At 46.1% G+C, this 23453-nt stretch overlaps 1 protein-coding gene across 6 annotated transcripts in view; it reads right to left on the bottom strand.

Moving 5' to 3' along the window:
* Myo10 (myosin X) overlaps nucleotides 1–23453 on the bottom strand; it is a 207136-nt gene that overhangs the window by 16050 nt on the left and 167633 nt on the right. For 5 of the 6 annotated variants that reach the window (XM_027400037.2, XM_027400040.2, XM_027400039.2 and 2 more), the window contains 13 exons: nucleotides 21987–22214; nucleotides 21303–21345; nucleotides 19822–20724; nucleotides 19003–19126; nucleotides 15961–16204; nucleotides 12524–12619; nucleotides 9947–10040; nucleotides 8553–8608; nucleotides 6011–6153; nucleotides 5335–5529; nucleotides 4308–4465; nucleotides 2230–2353; nucleotides 214–511 (listed from right to left, as the gene is read on the bottom strand). In XM_027400037.2, coding sequence (XP_027255838.1) covers nucleotides 214–511; nucleotides 2230–2353; nucleotides 4308–4465; nucleotides 5335–5529; nucleotides 6011–6153; nucleotides 8553–8608; nucleotides 9947–10040; nucleotides 12524–12619; nucleotides 15961–16204; nucleotides 19003–19126; nucleotides 19822–20724; nucleotides 21303–21345; nucleotides 21987–22214 — 2706 coding nt within the window. The remainder of the gene's footprint in view (nucleotides 1–213; nucleotides 512–2229; nucleotides 2354–4307; nucleotides 4466–5334; nucleotides 5530–6010; nucleotides 6154–8552; nucleotides 8609–9946; nucleotides 10041–12523; nucleotides 12620–15960; nucleotides 16205–19002; nucleotides 19127–19821; nucleotides 20725–21302; nucleotides 21346–21986; nucleotides 22215–23453) is intronic. The other variant, XM_027400038.2, reaches the window with a different exon arrangement.

Genomic DNA, 23453 nt, shown 5'->3' with positions numbered 1-23453 from the left:
CATGAATATATTAGGGTGCTACACCCATAGTGGTTTGGTTTGTGCAGCTTAAAGGGAAAAGGGACACCTAGGTCACCCTAGCTTGCTCAGGGACCTAAGTGTCTGGCTGGAGGTCCCTGCCCCTCAGTGTTCAGTGTTGGAACCCTGCCCATTATGCCACAAGCTCTGCCCGGCTTCCCCCTATCGACATCGTCCCCAGGGCTGGTGCATTACCTTTTCAGGTGGAACTTAAGGTACTTGAGGATTCCACGGCTCGGCAGGAAGGTGCAGCTGAGGCACGTGAGGATCTGCCAGCTGTAAAGGTTGCCCACACTGCCAGGATGCGGCACCTTGGTGGTCTGCTTGATGAGCTGACAGTACAGCTCGTCCCGCAGAGGCCGCAGGTCATGGCCCGTCTGCAGGATGCCCTGGATGATCGGGACCGGGTCAGACATGGACTCCAGTTGCTGGAGTGAATTGAATATCTTGATAGCTTCGTCCTGAAGGGTTGTGTAGCCTTTGTCTTTGAGCACTAGGAAAAGGAAAACATCAGCAGTCACTCGAGGGACTGGATGAAAGTGTAAAAAAGGATGGAATGATGTAGGGAACAAACAGCCACTTCCTAATACAGCGGCTGCCTGTTGCCTATGTATGCAAATCAGCCGAGCAAAGAAGGAAAAACAGAGGTGAGTGGGCTACCTTGCTCCGTTAAAACTGTAGTCTGTAAAATGCTCACTTAAAACTTGAACTCTAGGGATGGAGATACGGCTCAGGGGTTATGAGTACTGACTGCTGTTCCAGAGGTCGGGAGTTCAGTTCCCAGCAAACATATGGTAGTTCGCAACCATCTATAATGAGATCTGGTGCCCTCTTCTGGTGGGCAGCTAGAGCAACTCTCTCTCTCTCTCTCTCTCTCTCTCTCTCTCTCTCTCTCTCTCTCTCTCTCTCTCTCTCTCTCACACACACACACACACACACACACACACACAAAATCAATCAATCAAAACTTGAGCTCTAGCCTGGCAGTGGTCGTAGATGTAAGGGGCCATGGGCCCAAAAACTATGCGGCTTAAAGCCCACCTTTGTAAGCCTTTTAATGACCTTTAAGTTTGCGGCTTAAAGCCAGCTCTGTGAGCCTCTTGTAACCTGTAATTAGGCACGGTTTGGCCAAGTGGAACTGCTAACTGCTTCTGTTCCGAGAAAGGGTCTGGGGCTTTTCTGTTCGCTGTTCCAAGGAAGACCACTAGATGTTCCGGCTGACAAGAAGAATGTTCCAGTCCCAGCAAATACCTGATGTTCCTTCTATTATTCCTAATTCTATTGTTGCAGGGCTATTTAAGCCCACTCTAAGCCCCAATAAATCGAGACCTTGACATTGCACAGACGGACTCTTGTCCTTTCTCCTTTCTTTCTCTCGCCCATGACTCTTTCAGGCAGCCCCCCTTCGGAACCCTGAATGACTGGACCTGTGGGATGAGTCAGGTAGACACTTTAATCCCAGCACTCAGGAGGCAGAGACAGGCAGATCTCTGTGAGTTCAAGGCCAGTCTGGTCTATAGAGTGAGTTCTGTCTTGAAAAATCACCAAGAAAGAAAAGAAAGGAAGAGCAAGAGAGAAAGAGAGAGAGAGAGAACTTGAACTATAGCTGGACAAGTTCCTCACTTGGAATATAATCTATCGAGGACCTCTTAACCTTGATTTAATCCATTCTAACTTAAAAATACTGTAAGTCAAAAAAGCATTAACTAGGGCCAGAGAGATGGCTCAGCAGTTAAGAGCACTGAACACCATCACTTTTGCCTCACCTAGCTTAGATTTGCTTCACATGAGCTGCTGCTGGGCAACACCATGCTATGAAGCCATTTCACGATGAAGGAATGAATACACATATAATAAATTGAGCACTGTATTGAGAATTAAAGATAGAAGGGCTGAAAAGGGACACCTTCACACCGCTACAAAGTGGGGATGACTGAATGGGGACACCTTCACCCCACTGTGAAGCAGGGATGGCTGTCCGGAGACACCTTCACACCGCTGTAAAGCAGGCTCTGTATACTCTGAGTTCCGGGAGAGTGCTAGCGTCTCTGATGTCCCTTGGATCTTGACTGCAGTATCTTTCCCTGACTCTTTCCTGTCTGTGATGACCTAGGAACTCAAAGGAAGCAATGCTCCTTTCTGTGTCAGAGCTGAAGTTAGCAGGAAAAACCAAACCACAGGCTGAGGACCCCAATGGCTTTCTGAACTCACAGTTGAGATTTATGTCCCCGTAGGGAAGAGGCAGGAGCGGTGAGTGCAGGGGGTGATGTGTGTATCGAAGGATTGGGTTCCGCTTGTAAATCTGCTCCACTACGTCCGAGTTCAGGCAGTTCTCCTGGAAAGCAAAGCTGTCATTTAATGAAAGCAAGAGGCTGACTGTGGAACACTCACACTCTGCAAATCTGCCCCATGCCCCCCGCTCCCCAGGAACGTTTTCCAGTTATGGGAAACCTACTGTTGATCACATTTCCAGCCAAAGCAAATCCATTCTGCATTTGAACAAAGACCCCAAAAACACCTCATACAACTCAGTCTCTGTTTCAAGTGCACATTTCCCCACGTTATTAAAACTCCCCATCTCTGGAGACTATACACATATATACTCAAAAAATCAATCTTCATGGTTTACCATCAATCTTCAACTGTAATAATTCTTAAAAGCATTTTGTTAGACTTTATATTTTGATTCTTGAGACAGGATCCAATCTAGGCTAGCGTAGAACTCATGACAGTCCTCCTGCCTCAGCCTCCCTATTGTTGGGGTTATAGGCATGCATCACCATAGTCTGGCTTTAATTATTTTTGCTACTTTATTCTCTTTTAAAGATTTTCTTTTTAGTTCTGTGTGGGCCTGTGGAGGCCAGACAAAGGCATCATATCCCTTGGAACCAGTGTTAGAGGTGGCTGTGAACTAACCAGCATGGGTGCTGGGAATGGGTGTTGTCTACAACAGCATCGAGTGTGCTCAAACACTCCATCCTGCCAGCCTTTTGCTGTGCTCCTTCTATACTCGAAAATGACATGCCATGCTCACAGGGGACGTCCTGCTCGGGCCTCTCTGCCCTGAATTTAAGAGACTGTCCCATAGAACACATCATGTGTTGATGCTCTTCGCATGCTACTCTGGGATGTGATGGCAGCCACATCATTAAATAAACAGCAGGGCTGGGGACAGGTGCTGAATCATTCTTCCATGGTAATTTCATTCCCATGAGGAAATCTTTCCAACAACACTCCATTGCAGGCTGGAAAAGACACCAATGACTTAAATTTTCTAGTCAACTAGGGTAACTTGTCCCATTTCTTAAGAAGTGTTTTATATCTGGAAAATTTGATTTGTTCTTTGAATGTCTGGGTTTGCAACAATTAGAGAATAAATAATAGATGGCACAGCTTTGATGAGAATGTGTGGCTGATGTGTCAAAACACACACACACACACACACACACACACACACACACACACACACACCCCTCTCAAAGGAAGCTTCAAAAATATATTTTAAGGCTGCAAATGAGATTATTTGTGTATCTAGGGTCCTAGGTCTATAGGACACTTGGTTTGTTGGAGAATAATGAATATGCTATAGTTTGGTTTCAAGCTTCCAGAAAATATGCTATGCTGAAATCAGAAGGCCACTTGAATAGGAGAGGAAACTACAACTATGGATATATTAGACCCTCTCCAGCTCCACTGGGGTCCACAGGACTGTGAGGGAGGTTTGTGGTAGCTGATTAATTATTAGTTCTTTCAAGCAACATACATTTACTGAACAACTAAAAGCTTACAAGCAAGGAATAGCGTAACAACTTAATGAGATCCATGAGATTTGTTGTTTCTGGCTATTTGGCAGTAGCTGACTAGGGGGGCCCATGTGTTCTAGGTCAACCTAGGCTCTTTGTTCTCTTTCAGGTAGTGGGAATCGAACCCAGGGCACTCTACCATTGAGCCATGCCACCAGCTCTCCACTCTGGGCTCTTTGTAAATCTACTTTTGTGGCCTAGAACTGAGTAGTGAGAAATGAATTACTGTTGCTTCTAGGAGGTCCCCATCTGGGGACTCAGGTGACCCTGGGAAGGTTTAGAAGGTCCCTAACTCAGTTAACACACACTCTTCTGTCTATATAGAGAGCGCTAAATTCTAACACCTCTATGGAGACAAAACGTCTGTAATGTAAAATTTCATGTAGACTCTCAACTGAAGACTGGAAGCACTAGTGAAAACTGAGCTGGTGAAATCTTTCGGCCTAGGGAAGACTTCATGAGGGGTTCTGGGACTTCTCTTCTCACCTTAATATCTTGGATCAGCTGCTGGGTGGGCGTGTCGATTGGAGCCTTGTTATCTGTCACATTCTGAATGGCACTGGACCACCTAGTGGCCTCATTGAGTAGTTTGGTGTAGAGTCGGTAGCAGTGTTTGCGCCCATACACGGTGACATTCCAGTAGCCTGCAAGGCAGTGCAGCACACATGTCAATTTCACCCTCTGAGACCAAGGCTTAAGTCCCAAGGCTTGTACTGGAGCCCTGGTCAGTACCACGGGAAGGGAAGTCTTAATCAGTGAATTAACTCAGTAAACACTGGAGTTCTGGGCTGTGTCTGGCACCAGACATCCAGTGACAAGCGTAAAACAAGTGTCCCTGGCACTGTGGAGTTTGCAGTCAAGAGGAGACAGATACTAAAACAAGAAGCCCAGAATTAAATCCTCTAAGGAAAGCAGTCTCCCTCAAAGAAAGAGTGGGTGCAGGCAACTGCCCCATCCTAGGGATTGGCACAAAATGTGCATCTCATGCTGATGTTTCTTCCACCTCCTGCTTCTCTTTCCTTTCCTGGCCCCTCCCTTCAACAAGGAATGAGGCCAGAGACTGCACGCTCAGGCAAGATGTGTGCCGTCACCCACATCCGACACAAATGGAGTGACTGTATTTTAAAAAGCCCCAAATCACAACTAGAGACAGAAATCAAGAGAGGCAATCTTCCAGAAACTCTTATAGTAGCACAAATTAGGGGAAAGCCCAAACCAAACCTGCCTACCTGCACAGCTACTTCTTGTGCACTAGGCTAAAATCCAATGACTCTGAAGGTCTTTACATTCCCTGAAAATTAAACCATCTTTGCTATAGTTTCAAATACAAAGCATTTAGAACCAACCACAGCCAGCCTTAGGACACAGATCAAAAATGGAATTTCTTTTGGGGTGGAGGGAGCTAAAATACACTAGGCAGAAATTGCATCCCTTTGTTAAAGCAAACTCCTGAGATTTGTCATCCGGCGTTCTGAGCCTGGCTGTGCTTCACTCTGTGTGTGGCCTTAGGTACCTGTCTCCTTGAAGATCTTCTCGTCGGGGGGCACGACAGAGCACAGGCTGTTGAGGACCAGGGTACCCAGTTTCAGGGCGTTCTTCTCTGAGCTCTTGTAGTAATCCAGGGAATTGTGGGTCAGGACAAACCACCGCTTCTTCAGTTTCAGTGAGGACATCTTCGGACTGTTCTTCATTTCTTTGTGCAGCCACCCTGGAAAGGAAGGTTCAAATGACAGTCAGAAAACTCTCAAGAGGGGTTGGAGATAAAGGTCAGTAGAGGAGTGCTTCTGGGACATACTCAGCCCTAGCACTGATAAAACAAACGTGAGGTAAAACCCTAAATATCCCACCATCATTTCCATCTGTAAATCATGAAATATGGACTGCATTTTTACCTACTGGCTAGAGAATGGCCATAATCATTGATTTTCTTTTCATACTCTTCAGACCAAGTAACTTAGAGAAGCTGTTTACACAGGAGACGATTGTTCTATCACACAGCGCTTGCTGTTTAAGCATGGGAGCCTAGCTTGGAGTCCCAGTACCCATGTAAGGAGTCTGGGCAAAGTAGCTGGCACCCATTATCCTAAACATGATTCCCCGGACCTCTGTGGCCATCTAGTCCAGCCGAATTGATGGTTTAGTGAGACACCCTGACTTAGGGAGACAATGGGAATGTGGCTGGCAGTCACCTCTCACGATGAACTCCTGGCCCTCCACCCTGGTGTCGCCCTTGGATCTCTGTAGCAGTGTTATCCAGTGGTGCATTTCCTCTGGTGTGTCCGCATTGCAGTGCAGCACCCGGTTGGCCGTGATGATCACGAATGAGTTGGGTCTGAGAGAGCAGACAGGGTGAGAAACAAGTGGAGCCTCTTAAATCCAGTGTGGGCATCACCTCTGTCAGCACCGAGGCTTCACAGCCTTTCCCCTGGCAGAGGGGTCCCTGGGAGACACTGGGTGCTATTTATATTTCATACTAAGGCAAGCCTTGCTCATATTCTGTGGCATTTATGCTACACACCATTAACCTTCAAAGCTGGAGCAACACACTCACCCAGAGAAATCCTGACAGGGAAAACAGCTCTTCCCCTGGACTTTCCTTCCCCTTGACTTTCCAGAAGAAACTAGTCCCGGGAAGGCAAATTAAGGTAACCATGGGGGATTTTATTTTTTTAAATGCATCTCCAAAACCAATTTCTTCCTGCCTCTGGATATAGTCTTGGATATTTCTGTGGGCCAAATCAAATGCCAGACAGAGGTAATAGAGGAGGATTAGCAGCTAGGTGTCAGTGGAACATCTTATGTCCTTAATTATGCCTGGTACAAAAAGCTACTTGGGTCCATGTTTAAAAAAGCCACTCAACAAGTGCTCATTTCCCAGACAGGGATAAAGTGATAATGGAAACTTACTTTGCCCCTCAACTCCAGTTGTCAGTGCTCAGAATCTCTCATGGAACTGTGCACACACGAATCCCTTCATAGCTGCTGATACTATTGCATTCTGCTATTAGAATAGCAGAATAGCAGAATATCCGAATAGCAGAATACTGACTGTGAGTTCTCCTCTCTCTTGAGTTTTCTATGGTCTCTGTATCGAAACACTACCAGAGTTCAAGAAAATAGGCTTTAGCCAGACTGCCTGCCCCTGTGGCCACAGGTCCCTTAAAAACTATCACTGAGCCGAGTGGTAGGGGTGCATGCCTTTGATCTCAGCACCTGGGAGGCTCTCTTTGAGAGTTCACGGCCAGCTTGGTCTACAGAGTAAGTTTCAGGACAGGCAGGGATACACAGAGAAACCTTTTCTTAAAAAAAACCAAACCAAATCAAAATACAACAAACAGAATACCAAAACTTTAGTTGGGAAGGAAGAAAGGTAAGAAAAACAGAATAGCAGAATGCAAAGTTTTCAGTATGTGCCATCTCGTGTGGTGGTTTGAAAGAAAATGGCCCCCAAAGGGAGTGGCGTTGCTGAAGTAGGTGTGGCCTTGTTGGAGGAAATGTGTCACCGTGGAGGCGGGCTTTGAGGTCTCATATATGCTGAAGCCACCCAATGTCTCAGACCACTTCCTGTTGCCTGTAAGTCAAGAGGTAAGAACTTTCGGTTCCTTCTCTAGCACCATATCTGCAGGCATGCTGCCTTGCTTCTTGCCATGATGATAATGAAGTGAACCTCTGAACTGTAAGTATGCAACCCTAATTAGATGGTTTCCTTTAAAAGAGTTTGCTGTGACCATGGTGTCTCTTCACAGCAATAGAGACCCTGACTATGACAACCTGCCAGGCTTGCTGGGGCGGTGGGTTTGTGAAAAGAAGCAGGCTTAGTAAGGTAGAACTTGAGCAAACACAAAGTACCTGGACTAATGACTGACAGCATGGGTATAAACACTTCTAAGCCAGGCATAAAGTAGTGTAGGCTGACTTCCAGAGACAAGAGCATCTCCCAAGAGCACCAGAGTAGTTAATGAGGACCCCAGAGCTTTCACTCTGCCCTACAGACACTACATTACTATTTATTACTATTATCTTATAAGTTTTAATATGCTCATATTTACTTTCTGGCTATATTAACATGGCTGAAATCACTTTTAATTCTGACTCTGGCCTTAGAAGAACCGAGTCTGCCAAGGACCAAAAAAGGAATTTACAAATGGCAACAATAGACAGGCCATTAACCACATCAACCTGAAGGTAGTTTGCCTTTAAGGTCGAAACAGGTAAAGCAGAAATGTCAAGGACAAGGCTCGTGGTTGGATTTACATCTATTATATCTATTTTACACAAATATATCATCAAGGTCATTATTAGTTTTTAGAGAAAGGACCATTACAGACTCCATATGCTGGATGGAGTCCATTTTCCTAAGTAGCCATTTCCTTGCTGTGAGAATTTCAAGACTGTTAGGAATGGTGGCTCACACATGTGGTCCTAGAACTTGGGAGACTGAGACAAGAGGACTGTTCCAAACTTGACCCCAGCCTGGGTTAACATAGTCAGGCCCCAACTCAGAAAACCACGAAGCTATCCCAAGTAGATCTTTCAGAGAAACACCATCCTCTGCTTGTGCTGAAGTTGCATTTGAAGATGGCTTCTCATTACCCTAGCAACCCAAAGTCACCTTCTGGAAGACTTTGGATGAGGTGGTTGCTAAGGTTTCATACATAGCCTAGCAAAGGCAAGGGGTGGAGGCTCAGTGGATGTTTGGCGGCTTTGTCCTGTGTCTGCATTGGAGCTTACCTATCAGGGCTGTCTGAGGCGCATACAGAATCAATCAGTCCCACATCCAGTGTGCCCTGGAAAGGAACAAAAAGGGAGATGGTGAGGGAGGTACCAGAGCCAAATGACATCACTCCTTAAAACACTACATCATCAGTTAGCCCCTCTTGTTCTTAAACTATGTTTACTCAAGATTACTCATCCACTCTTCAACAGTGTAAATTCACTGATCCTTTGCTAATTTAACAATTACTCTGCAAAGAAGCCTTGGGTTTAGAGTTTTCTGGGCTCAGTAGTTAAGAGAGTATGGCACTCTGATAGGGGAGCAGAATTTAGTTCCCAGTACCCACACTGGGTGGCTGACAATCTCCAGGAACCAAAGCTCCAGGGGTTCTGATGCCCTCTTCTGTCCTCTGAGGGCAACTGCAGCACACATGCACAAACCTAGCCTCCTAAACACAAATTAAAAATGAACACATTAAAAAAACCAAAACTGTATTATAAAAAAAACTCTGCATAGTTAAAAAATCCCTATCTTTAATTTTCTAAAATCTCATGAAAAAAATGTTTAAATATTAAAATTTCTTTTAAGAAAATATGTTTCCTCATGAGGAAATAAAACTTTTTTGTTGTTGTTGTTGTTTTGAGACAGGGTTTCTCTGTATTGCTTTGGAGTTGTCCTGGAACTCACTCTGCAGACCAGGCTGGTCTCAAACTCACAAAGATCCACCTGCCTCTGCCTCCTGAATGCTGGGATTAAAGTCATGCACCACCAACACCCAGCTAAAACTTTATTTTTAAAAAAGGATTATATAACTTCCTGTGTGTACAAAATACAGACAAAAAAAATTTTACTCAAAATTTGTTTGAGTCTTTCAAATGTAAGTTTTCAGGTGTTTCTGTAATATCATGAAAATTGTGATTTGTTTTTAACATTTGAGGTGGAAGATGGGAAACATAGCAAAACTCACCTGCAATTTGTGGGGTTTTATCCTATGCAAAATTTTAAACATAATTTAAGATTTTTTTTTTGTTTTGTTTTGTTTTTGTTTGTTTTTCCAGACAGGGTTTCTCTGTGTAGCTTTGGAGCATATCCTAGCACTCGCTCTGGAGACCAGGCTGGCCTCGAACTCTCAGAGATCCGCCTGCCTCTGCCTCCCGAGTGCTGGGATTAAAGGCGTGTGCCACCAATGCCCGGCATAATTTTTAAATAGTCTTGTTTTTCTCCTGAATTATTATTCTTTTACTTACAAAGATTACCTAGACATATCCAGTCCCACCCTCTTGCCCAGTCTGACTTCTTTCTCATTACCACCTCTGGACACCCTGCCTCTCCCAGACAGTCGTCCACCAATCACAGCACTCTGGGAGTTTGCCAGCTCTGGACTCCCCAGCCCCTGTCAGTGTCCACTCACCACGGCATTCTGGGGGTTCGCCTGCTCATCGTGCATCTCTCTGATCTCCTGGTCTGTGGATGAGTGGACCTGGCTTAGCACACTGAACCACTGGCTGTGGGGAGAGAGGGAAAATGGTCAAGGGCGGCCAAGCTCGGAGGGACAAAACAATGCTTTTCCGTGTTTCCTGCCTACAAGACATCTCTGGGAAGCTTTGCTTGCAGTTTTGCCTGTTTCTCACAGGCAAGGTGCCATGCATATTATCATAAGCAAAGTTACCAGGATGTATCTCACATCAAGTCCCCTCACCTACCAGACCTCAGACACCACTGAGTCCTATATCCATGACCTGAGGACACTTATGAAAGGAAAAGAAGTCAGCAAGGGAGGCAAAACTGCATCAGACCAAGTGCTTAACATCTGTTTTTCTACTGGGGTACAATGGGCTTTTGGTGGCTTGCTAGGACTTCCACCCAAGTGAATAAAACCACAAGGAAGGTGGAAACCAAAGCAGGTGGCTACATCAAGAACAGAGAATTATTTATCAAAACTCTTCCATCTTCATTTCATCTGGGTTTTCTCACTTCCAGCTTATAATAATCAGAAAGACTTTGAAAAGCAAAAAGCATGTCAGTTCCAGAAAAACCTACGCAGAACAAAAGTCCTGCTAGAACCAGGAACCAGAGACATACAGAAAGAAAATGACCTGGAACATACAGACACACAGACAGCACTAACTCCGAACACACAGCATGAGAGGGAGAAGCCAAGACACCCTTCTCCTCAAGGGTATTCTTACATCTTAATAAACACATACTACTACTAAGTAGGGCACAGAAGAAAGACTTGGTATGCAATGGAATATTTAAGTGAAAAGAAAATAACATCCCCACATAAAACTAGTCATATAAATTATTCACAGCAAAAACTAAAACCTACTCCCTAAAATTCCTGAAGGAGAAACTGTTTGAAAACAAAGCAAAGCAAGACCTCATGCGACTTTGCTCCTCCCTTCTTTGACCAGAAGGTAACTTGCAGTCATAGCTCTATAGCCTCAAAAAGATCCCCTGAAACAAAGTGTGTCATACGAATCATAGACATACATACACATACACACAACACACACATAATACAAAGTACAAAATTGTCATGCTTTCAATTTCTACTGACACTCTTATAATTTACAAATTTCTTAAGAACCTTTTTTAAAAAGTGTGTTCCACTGGTCAAGGGGGAAAAGCTTTTGACTAAAACATTCCAAAAGTTAAATTCAGCAGGTTCATTCTGGCACAAAACAGAGAGAGCAGCTGGCAGATGACTGGCCTATAATTCGGCTGAGAACTTGTGGGCAGTCCCTGGACCACAGAGAGCCACATGTGGTCTCTAGGAGTCCCAGACAGAATGTTAGGGCTGTAATTTAAGGTTGGCTTGTTTTTCCAGTTTGTGCCATGATTTCTGAGTGCAGCCAGGGCTTCAGTTTGTTCCCTTGGGAAGAATCACTTTCTGGTGTCTGTCCCCTTCATGTTGCTGCCATGGGGTTGAATCAACTTGAAAACACTCAAAGGGCAGGCAGGAGGTAGTGAGTGATGGGTGTGAGAACCCAACAGAAAGCTCTGACGACTTCTGGGCTGAACACAGAGGATTGGAAGCCCCTTGCTGTCATCGAATACATTACTGCCTAGCACCGCTCAGAGCAGATGACAACCACCTCCACCAGAATCCTAGAGTCCCACAAAGGCCCAAAACGTGTCCTGGACACTGTATGACCATGTGATACGTCTCACTGAAAAGCAAATGTCACTTTTCCCTAGCTCCATCTCCTTGGTGCTCCTGGACAGAAGCTCAAGGTCCAAAGACAGGCGGCTTGCACCAGCCAATGGCTGACTCCACTTTCGCCTCACCTCAGCCAGGGATTTAAGTCCGCTCAGAAAGATCTGCAAGGGGTGGGGGCAATGCATCCATCCATTCAACAGAACCGAGCTCGTATTCTATTATAGTTTGCCTTTCTCTGTCACTGTCTGTACAGTGTAAATAATGATTACCACTGCACAGGACCGGCTGACAACCAAAGGAGTTCATACTGCCTGCAATGTGATTATGTCAGTTAATGGCCTGTCCACTGATTCCTTCAAGGTAGAGACTTTCAAGTCCTCTGCATGCCACAGCATCATCACCATTCACCGAGCAGACCATGGATGGCTAAGGCGACTGTCTGCTCTTTACATCTCTGTACAAATTCCTTCCTTCTGGAGCTCAGAAACATCCAAGGGAGGGCTGTCAGTGTTGTCTGTACCAGATGCTAGCAGCAATGAAACTCAAGTTTCTGTCCTGTCTGGCAAGTTTCCTGGCATCTGAGGCAGGAAAAATGTGAAACAGCTGTACTTGAACACATCTGCTAGGGCAAGATTCCCTAAGGGACAGGGCATACAGGGACAGGACACACATGTCCTATGCCTCTTTTAACCGTCCAGATAGAAAAACCAACTAGAAAACCAAAACCCCTTTAAAGGCAACGGGACACAAGAGTGTTCTCATGGGGCTCAAGCCTAAACTCAGGAGAGAACACAGTGAGGAGGAAGCCCACCCCACAGACCTCACCTGGCATCTTCAGGGGATTCTGCAATGAGATGGAAGGTCCTGTCAGCCATAATGATGTCGATCCCATTCTCTTTGCTTGTGTTGTCTATGATCTCCCTGCAAGACACAAAAGCAGTGAATGGAAACCAAGAAGGTAGAACTCTTAGGTATAACTGAGAAAGGCAATTTTACAAAATGAATGACGCAGTTGGAAAGTGTTGCTTTAGAAATTATATACCATGACCCCCACCCCACCCACCCTCTGTTATTCATGAGAGATTTCTTCTGAGACTAAGGGGGTACTCAAGACGGTAGAAAGTAGTAAACTTCCCATACACTATGGGATCCCCCCTATACTGTTGAGTGTCCCTGCCCAGAACACCTGAGATCAAGTGTTTTGCTTTTCTTTTCTTTTCTTTCTTTTTTTTTTTTTTTTGAGACAGGGTTTCTCCATAGCTATGGAACCTGTCCTGGAACTCACTCTGTAGACCAGGCTGGCCTCACACAGAGATCCGCCTGCCTCTGCCTCCAGAGTGCTGGGATTAAAGCCATGTGCCATCACCATGACAAGATCAAGTGGTTTACATTTCTGAATTGGACCTAACTCTAAACATGGGGAGTATTAATGTTTCATATACATATAACCTGAAGGCATCTGCTTTATGCTAAGCAGAGAGTATACTATGGGCTATGCTCCAGCTTCCTGTATGCAATTTCCACACGCCTGGATTTTGACTGTAACCCATCGAGTGAGGTCAGAGTAGAATTCTCTACATGAGGCTTCACAGCAGCAGGCAAAATCTGAAGGGTTTCAGAGTTTGGATTTTCAGATTGGGGTGCACAACTCATGCAGGCATCTGAACTGGAAAGTTTGCTTTGTAATTAGACACAGCAAGGGTGATCACTAACAGAACAGAACAATACCCCAAAACAAAGGATGGTGGCCACTCTCTCTACTTCTCTCCCTCTAAACGTGAAACTTTTCTAACTGGTGTTTTTTATCACAGGTAACTGAAATCATAAACACGAATGAAATAAGGACCAATGAATAGAGAGCATTGTCACCAGCCCTTTTATAGTGACCTCTAGGGGGAGCCAGACTCTTCTGTACTCTTAATGGGTCTGCTGTGGGGTTATGGATGGGGTGGGGAGGGAGGAGGGTGGTGGGTGTTTCCTGATGTCTCCTTGCAGGAATCTCTCATCACAGAGGACACCCAGTGACTGACACCCCATGTCTGAAGGCTAAAAAGCCTTCCTCTGCCTCCCTCTGGCCCCCGCCTCTGATCTACAATAGGAGGACACCCCGAAGGCAGCCTGGTCCCGTGTGTGAGCTCTTCCCCTCGTTGACCCGCAAGCTATGGCTTGAGGATGCCATTCCCAAGCTCCTGTGTCAGATATGTGATCAAGGTAGGTATTTACAGGCAGGGCCCTGAAGAAGGGAATAGCTGAGGCTCTACCATTTTGAACAGATTAAGGTTCTTGGGGCAGGGAATTGTTTTGTTTTGTTTTCACTAGACAGCCAGGATGGCCTCAAACTGGAAGTCTCTTGCCTCTGCCTTTACCCCCTCTGACAGCATGCATTTTGCTACTTTGCAAAGTATTTGTGGTGTCCTGGTTTTTAAGCAGTATGGGTACAGGTTATTTCCAAACATTTTTTTTTTTTTTAATGCTTAGTACCTAGGTAACTCAGAAAAACAGCTGCCCCAAGCCCCAATAATTTTCTAAAAACATTAAATTTTAACAATAATCATACCTTGACAGTCCAAAGCCTTGGTTCTAAACGGGACTATTGGCAAGAAAGGTTGTATGGAATTCAAATCTCAGTTGTTCTTCCAACTGCATGAGTATCACAGATGGAAGACAAATGATTCATTTCGAAACACACCTGTCAATCAGCTCTCCATTTAGCTGTTGGATGATAGCCAGAGTGGGAAGAAATAAAAGGGGCAAGCTGACCCACAGGAGGGCTCTCAACCGGTCACCTCACATTCACACCTTCATTTTTTCCCCAGTTTATTAAGATAGGGTCTAAGCACATAGGTCAGGCTGCCCCTAAACTCTCTAGTAGCCCAGGCTGTCCTCAAATTCAATTTTCCTACCTAACCTTCCTAGAGTTGAGTTTAGAGATGCGCATTATGCCTGGTTTTATTCAAGCCAGCTTTCTCTGCACACTCGTCGTTACATTTCCAGTGGGTGTGTGTCTAAAGGTCTATCTTCTGAGTAAAAACCAACATCTGAGTGTAATTGCAGCTACAAAAAAAAAAAAAAAAAAAAAAAAAAAAAATTGCTCTCAGAGATTAAGTCTTGTTTCCCAGTTCTTCACAATTTACCCATTAAAGGGAATTGTTGAGACTGACTGAGTAGTTATGCTAGTCCACTCCTGCACAGAACACATGGGCTGGTGAGATAGTTTAGTCTGTAAAGTACTTGCTATACAAGCTCAAGGATCTAGGTTCAAGTTCCAGAAACCATTTTAAAACTCTGGGTGTGATGGGAGGGGGTGCACAGTCCAAACCCAATTCTACTAATACACTTGGCAGCTTCTTGGTTTACTAAACACAAACCCCTCACCTTACAATGTATGCAGCAACCTGCTGGTGACTCAGGATGCCTACCCTCTTCTAAACAATGGAATAAAGGTCTCCTCTCCTTCACTACCATCAAATGTGAACAGTTTCTAGTCAACCAGACTCCAGTTATGGCTGGGTACAAGGGAAAAGGAGCCCCTCAGGCCTGAAGTAATTTGGGGTCCATGTACAGTCAAGCAAACCATGTGCTGTGAGAGATCATGTAGAGAGAATCTCCTGTTTACTACCTCATGCCTATATATAATTGGCCATGCATATGGTTACTGCATTATGGGAGGGGACACACATAGTAAAGGTTACATAACTAAAATACACCAATCAAACTAGAGAACTGCCACATTACACCCATAAGCACGGCTTATTTTTCCTTTAGATCCCATAAAAGACACCCTCATGTGGTCTGCTGTCACCTACACAGTGTATTTCTCTGTGTCTGTACTATCGCCTTGATTTTAATAGCGTTTCCTTTTCCTTGCTAGCTGTTGGTGGCGGTGGGGCAGGGAAACTAAGTGTGTTGGCACATTATAGCAATCCCAGCACTGGGGAGGCGGAGACAGCAGAGTCCCTAGGGCTTGCTGGCCAGCCAGCCTGACCTACTTGGCATGCTCTAGTGACAGACTCTATCTCTGAAAGGAAGCTTCTGAGGAATGGCATCCTACACTGATGTCTACTTTTCATATACACATACATACACCCACCTATGTACACATGCTTGCTCTCTCTCTCTCTCTGTCTCTCCCTCTCCCTCTCTCTGTCTCTCCCTCTCCCTCTCTCTCTCTCTGTCTCTCTCTCTCTCTGTCTCTCTCTCTCTCTCTTAATGAAAACATGTGCCCATCATCATAATCAAGAAGTCAAGCTGCAGGGACATACTTGGCTGTCCGGACTTCCACCGAGCCCTTGAGCTTCTCCTCACTATCGTTTTCAAAGTACATCAGCTTGGACTGACGCAGGACAAACCAGCGACGCTTCCAGTTTCTCCTGGACAGTGTGGAGGAGCCTCCGCCTTTCTTGTGCAGCCAGCCTTGCTTGAGGGCTTCCTGCTTGGAGCGGAACCACAGGAAGGTCTCATCTTTGAGGACACACCAGCGGCGCTTCCAGGAGTTCATTAAACCACCTGTTCCCCCAGGAAGGGGCAGGGAAAGGAAAGATTACAAAGTCAATCACACCAAGTGACAAAGTCCACAGCCCAGTTTGAACCTTGTCTCAGCCGACACACACGCACTCACAGACCCTTCCAGAGTGGAGGAGGGGCGTCTGGCTTCTGTTCCGTGTACAGAAGATGGTCCAGCAAGGCTATGTCATCCAAGAATGCTGTTCCTCCCTGATCTACAATACGGCTCCTCCTCAGGCTGCTGAGAAATCTCCTGCAGCGGCTCACACGGAAATAGTCAAGACTGATGATCTATCCCAGAGTGACTATAAGAGCCTTAAATAAGCAAGAAGCTTCTCTACATGTATAGTCCACAGTCTCCTCCAAGTGCCTGAGAGATATTAATCTTCCCTCACTTGGCAGATGGAGGAGCAATCACTGTCAGTTCTAGAACTCATGATGAAGTCTCAGTTCCAGAGGATATGAAACATACTGTGTTTGGGGCAACACATCTTCTCATACAAAACCAGCGTCACCTGAAAATGGATTCCAGATGGAAGGCAAAAGGCTGAGGCTGTAACTAACAGGCAGGAGCGTGTCGTGACGTGTGTCAGACTATAAAAGTCTACCTGCCTTCTTTCCTTCCATTCTTTTTTTTTTTTTAAAGATTTATTTATTTATTTATCATGTATGCAGTGCATGCCAGAAGAGGGCACCAGATCACATTACAGATGGTTGTGAGCCACCATGTGCTTGCTGGGAATTGAACTCAGAACCTCTGGAAGAGCAGCAGTCAGTGCTCTTAACCCCTGAGCCATCTCTCCAGCCCCCTTTCCTTCCATTCTTGTTTTGTGGTACTGGTGACTAACCGGGGGACTTGTGGATGCTAAGCAAGTTAGTATGTGCCACTCCTCTCTGTTCCATTTGTTAAACTTTGTTTTGAGGTAGGGTCTCACTCAGGTTTCTAGGCTGCCGTCCTGCTTCAGCCATCTGAGTAGCTGAAGAAACATTGCATGCCACCACACCCGGTGGAAAATGCCTTTTGACTTGACATGAAGTGAGAGGAATAAATAGGATGTGACTTGGTAGCCAGTATGTGACTGGCATCTTACTCCCCTCACTTGGAGACCTTCTTACAACAGTACGTGGGAGAACACAATCTACTTCTGTAGCTCACTATAAAACTGCTCATGCTATGTTCTTAACCACAACCACAGCAAGGGATACTTAACATGGAGACTTAAAGCCCAAACAACAGTGCATCTCTTCAGCCAGAAAACAAATCTAACAGGCTTTTTCCTGGAGTGAATGGACAGCCGGGATAGCCCTTCCCCTCACTGAAATACCGAGATACTCTCCCTCAGACAGAAAGTTCTCCACTCAAGTGGCTGAGGCTGTTTGTGACGAAGCCAAGACAGAGCTGTTTTCCCACAGCAAATCTGCCAAGGACTCTCACGATGAAACATTGTGATTGTTTTGATTTGTGACTTTAATCTCTCAAAACAGGCCTAGAGGAAAACTGCAGCACAAGGTTGTTCTGTTGTCTGTCGCATTATCTTTAAGTGACCAATCTTAGTCAAGTATGTTAACAGCAGTCACTGCAGCAGCCTTCTCTGTAGCTGCTCTTCTATTCAGAACATATGATTGCATGCATACGATTTCAGGGTGGCCACTTGGCATTGGATAACCCATAGGGGTGCTCTTCCCTGGAGACAACAATTTCCCCCTTCTGTGTCTACTGCTGTCAACCATGCTCAGGTCTTGTGAGAGCAACCATGTTCTTGAGGTTGCCTGCTTTGTCAGCATTCACTGAGTGCTAAGTGTCTGAAGAATTCCCTAGCATTTGTCTTTCCAAGCAGCGACATCAGACAACAGAAAAGCCTTCCCCAAACTAAACCTAGTAGTAGGAAATTTACAAATGTTTTGCAGATATGTGGCTCACAGCGAAAACAGAAATAACTGAACATGGTCATATTTTAAAAAAGGGAGCGGCAGGCAGGCAGATATGCACACATACGCGTGCACCACACACACACACACTTGTGTGTGCATGGGAAAGTGAAGAAAAGGGCTGAAATTAGCAAAATGCTTGCTGATACAGAAATCACAAAGAGAGAAAAGGCTTGCATACTCAAGGATGGCACCTATGGATGAGTGTCTGTTATCTTGTCCCAGCTCCATAATCTAGATTGCAACTCCCCACCCCCTAGGACCCTTCAAGAAACAACTGGGCTCTCTCTCCCTCTATCCATCTATATCAATCTGCCAGCAAATACGGGTGACGACTACAGTTTCTCATTACGTTGGACCCTGAGTGAGGACCCAGCACCAAACATGAGGCCCTAATTAAAACAATTCCTAAATGGCAGGTGCCTCAAGGTTTTTAATGCTTAATATTTATGTGCAGCACATTTGATATTGAATAGCAAATGGAAGAGATGCCAAAAAGTCTCCTCGTGAATTAGGTGTGGTGACTAGTTTATGCAGGCGGTATCCCCATAGCATTCAGCACAAACTTCCAGGTCTTGTGTATGGGGGTGGGGTGGGGTGGGATGGGGAGTGAGATAATCATTAGAATGGGTCCCAGTGCCTTCCAGCAGTGACCGAGTTCATATTTGCTTCATATGTGAGCAACAAAGAGGGGACAGAGCAATAGTGGGACTAAAAATGGATGCTGCATGCTTGCAAACTCTTTGCCCTATCACCCAGAACCAATTCAGGGGAGTCGAGGATACCCAAGTGGCACACCATAAGCAGGGGACATGCTTAATGACTTTTCATAGCTTTACCCCAACCCAGGCTGAGGGGGCTGCAGGCTGTACCTTTCATGTACAGAAAACTGTGGAAATAGGGCAGTGTGACGCAGCTATACACAGAGTCTCGCCGGTAGGAGAGTTCGTCGTCCGTATCAAACCTGGAGTCGAAGTCCTCTTCACTATCTTCAAACTGGACAAGGAGACAGGTAAGGCGATGGTAAGCAGAGCAATGAGAACACCCACTGAACCATTGGCACAATTGGGGAGGAGTACTCCAGGCTATTACAGTTACTGAGGCCATCCAAGGAACTCAGAATTACAGAGTACTCAAATGGATGTTCAAGCGGTGAGCTGACCTGATACCCACAATTCAAACTGACCTCAGCCCAAAGGTTCCACGCTATTAGATGCTCAAGGGTATTGTTCTAAGCGAGCCATGAGAGAGTCACTCTTAAGTTGCTGTACCGAAAGCATGGCTGAGTCTGAGAGAAACAGCATTTAATACACAACAAAAAGAAAACACATACAAAAGCTAAAAAACAAAACCAGAAAAATGGGAAAAAAAGCATTCCTCCCTTATCAATATCATAAGAAATACACTGTGTAGTATGGACTATCAAGTTACAGTCAGGAAATTATTCTATAAAGCCAGCTTAGGCTAGGTATCTATAAAAAGGCCAAGCTGAGCAGTATTTTACATGCCAGTTTTCTCATGGATGAAGGGAAGTTCTGGGCTTCACACTGACCCCGTTTTCACTAACGTAAAGAGAAAAGGGGTTTAGAACATGATTGAAATCTTTAGGGGGTCTTAATGCTACTGATGTTGAGGCACTGTGGTAGATGGTGGAACACCTGGCTCTTAGGGACAAGACGGCAGATACTCACGGAGGACTGTGCCCCTTCTGAGCTGAACCGGTACGCTCCAGAACTGTTGTAGGTTCCCACGGAACACCGGTAGTCTGGGGACCACTGGCTCCTGTAGGAGTTGGAGAAAGTCACGCTGCTGCCGGAGGTGATGGCACCATCCTCGTAATCATCCTGGTCATAGTCATAGTCGCCATCGGGGGAGGGCAGGTCCCCTTTGTTTTGGGGCATGCAGTAGGTGGACTCCCCGCTGGAGGAGTTGTGCACGCTGGCAGAGTCCTGCACAGATGCAGTGAGCAGCACTGTGCTGTCGGCACTGGGGCTAGTGGGCACCAGGGTGTAGTTCATGTACGGGTCCTCCTCTGAAGAGTCGTCGCTGGTCCGGATGCCGCTGGTTCGCTGGTCAGAGTGGCCGTGCTCACTGGGGTTGGGCGAGTCCTTGAAGGCGTCATCATCGGCCTCGAAACCCTCGTCCACCTCCTCCTCGGGGTAGGGCTGGCTGAAGTTGAAGTTCGGCTTCTCTCCACTGGCAGTCTCGGCAAGCTCATTGAGCTCGCCGGAAATCTCACTGCCCACAGACAGGGAGCGCTCAATGTTGCGGACACACTCGTCAATCTCATCGAAGTTGAGGGACTCTAGGAACTCCTGCGCCGCGCGACAGGCCTCGTCCTCCAGCCTTCGCAGCTCCTCGTCCCGCAGCTGCTGCAGCTTCTGCAGGGAGGCCTCAGTGAGGGACAGCTCCTGCCGCTCCTTCATGCGCTGCAGATCCTCGATCTCCTTCTCCAGACGGAGGATCTCCTCCACCTGCTTGTTCTCCCTCTGTTTTTCCAGTTCCTGGGTCAGGTCTGCCTCCCTCTGGCTCTTCTGCAAGGCCTCGAGTTCCTGCTGCCTCCTCGCTTCCTGCTGCCTCCTCGCTTCCTCCTCCTCCGGGGAAAGGCAGGTTTTAGAATAAGCACCTTCCTCCTTTTTCACACGCTGAACTATGGCCCAACCTAACTGACATGCTTCAGTCCTGTCCCCGACACCTCAGGATACGGCTGTGGTTAACAGGGGGCTTTTAATTGGGTGATTAAGTTAAAATGATAGGAGGTTAGTAAGCTAAACCTGCATCCAATATGAAAGGTGTCCTTATAAAAGAGGAGAGTGCCAGAGACACCTTGAAATATACTTCAAGGGCCAACTGCTGTGTAAGGGACACAGTGACGTGGCCACCGGGTCATGGAGGGGATGCCTCAGGAGAAACCACGTCTTGGAAACAGCACAGAATGTGATGACATTACCAGGACACTGTCATGGTGTTACCTTTCCACAGGGAAACCATACTGTGACCCACACTGAACTCCCGTGGCACTGTCTAAGCCCTGCGCTACGGTGATGGGGGAGATAGCAGCATCTCGCCAGCCCATCCTTCCTTCCACCTCCTACTTGGTTTGCATTCTGAATCCCAGCTTCAAAGCAGGAAGAAAGTGCACAAAGGGCCCCCATGTACCAGCGTTCCTCACCTGCTGGGCGCGGAGGAGGTCAGCTTCTCTTTGTGCTCTCTCTCTGAAAACAGAAAGGTGAAAAATCAACAACTCGGAACTTGCTTCTCAATGGGTTTAATTTTTTGCCGGTGCCGGTGCCTGTGTACTAGGCAAGCACTCTACTGCTGAGCCATGTGCTCAGCCCAAGGAAGATCTCTGCCCATTAAAAAGCAGGAAGAGGGCTGTGCCTGTAATGTACTTGCAGTGCTAGCATGACCACCCCCCCCCACCCCCCCCCGGTCAGGTCCATGCCAAGGGCCAAGCTTGGGGATATCTATTTGCAGTTCCAATGTTGGAAAAACAGAAACAAGCGGCACCATGGAGCTCACTGGTCAGTCAGCCTGCGCAAATAAGTAAGGTCCAGGTTTCAGTGATAGCAGAGAGTGACTGAGGAAGCTACCCCAACTACATCAGGCCTTCACATCCACGCACCTACATGTGTGTTTGCTCTTGTGTGTGCACATCCAACCACCCACACAAGGATGGGTGTACATATTCTGTGTATCAAAGACATATTCACAGAGCTGGGTCTTCTGAGCTGGTCTTCTGTGCTAAGAACTATTGTTTCACAGGGAGCTCTCCGGGTCCCCTGGAGATTCCTGACAGGCCAGCAAGGTTGCCGTTCCCAGTGTTCCCTCATGTTCCACCCGAGCAGGCACATACCTTTCTTCTTCCTCTCTCTTCTTCTCTTCCTCCCGCCTCTTCCTTTCCTCCTGCTCCCGTTTCTCAGCCAACAGCTGTCGGTAAACCCTGCGAGCCAGCTGTCCTCTAAGTTGTTTCTGGAAGATGATGGCTGCCTTTCTCAGATGCAAAAATCTCTTCCTCATGAGGAAGGCTCTGTAATTCTTCTGTATTGTCACCACACCACAAAGGACCTTTCTATATTGCTTTCTGCAAAAGAGATTGGCCACTCAGATAATGAGGCTGTGAGCTATTCAAATGAGCTTACATTATGACGAGACAAAAGGAGAGGACCCAGATTTGGGCCTGTGCTGTCATTATGGAGACTGGCAGGCAGAGGCGGAAATTTGTGCCCAAACAAAACAGAAGAAAAACCAAAGAATAATGACTGACAAAAGAAAATCAGAATCCTACCATTATCTTGGCTAAATAAACAACTAACCCTAACACCAACTTTGAGCAGTCTGGCACAAGCTGGGTAAACAGAGCCAAAGAAGATCCAATATATACAGCTCATGTGAAACAAAAAACAAAAAACAAAACAAAACAAAAAAACAGAATGCTACCACAATAGGACAGTCCCATGCTTCTGAAGATGGAAGGGTTTCGTGTGGCTGGCAGAGTACACCCAACCAAATGACCATGAGTCAGAGTTGGTAGCTTTTTTGGGGGGGGAGGGGTAGGAGACTAGGCTTTTCTGTTTAGTCCTTGCTATCCTGGAACTAGCTTTGCAGATCAGGCTGACCTCAAACTCATAGGGATATGCCTGCCTCTGCTTCCCGAGCGCCAGCATTAAAGACGGGTAGCACATGTATTTAATTTCAGCACTTGGGCGGCAGAGGTGGGCATATCTCAGACTTTGAGGCCAACCTGACATATACTGTGAGTTCCAAGCCAGCCATGGTTCATAGTGAGACTTGTATCACAAAACAACAACACAAAACAACTCCAAAAGAAGCAGTATCACTTTGTAAGCAACCAGAGAGGGTCTCTAGATGTAGTGATACAAGTTGAGAATTCTTCATCCCCAAACCTCAAATCTACAATTTCTTGAATGCTAATATGATGCTCACAAAATTTCAGATTCTAGTGCTGGAGAGATGCCTCAGTGGTTACAGAGCATGGGCTGCTCTTCCAGTGGCTCATAACCATCTGCAGGTAAGTGGTACAAGGACATATGTATAGGCAGCACACCAATGCATATAAAATGAAATAATGAGATTTTCAGATTCCCAGGGCTAGGAATGTAGCTCACAGGCAGAATACATGCTTAGCATGTATGAACATGTATAGGGGGAGGTCAATATTCGCACAGGGGGAAAAAAAAAACAGATTCTGGAATATTCTTGAATTTCTGTCATTCAATAGAGACTAGGCGGATATTCCAATATGAAAACTCCAGAATCTAAAACGCTTGTGAGCCCAAGTATCTTGGATAAGGGACACACT

This window comes from Cricetulus griseus, chromosome 2, assembly GCF_003668045.3.
Source record: "Cricetulus griseus strain 17A/GY chromosome 2, alternate assembly CriGri-PICRH-1.0, whole genome shotgun sequence".
In the NCBI taxonomy this organism is placed as follows: Eukaryota; Metazoa; Chordata; class Mammalia; order Rodentia; family Cricetidae; genus Cricetulus; species Cricetulus griseus.
This window is presented reverse-complemented; position numbering and strand designations above follow the sequence as displayed.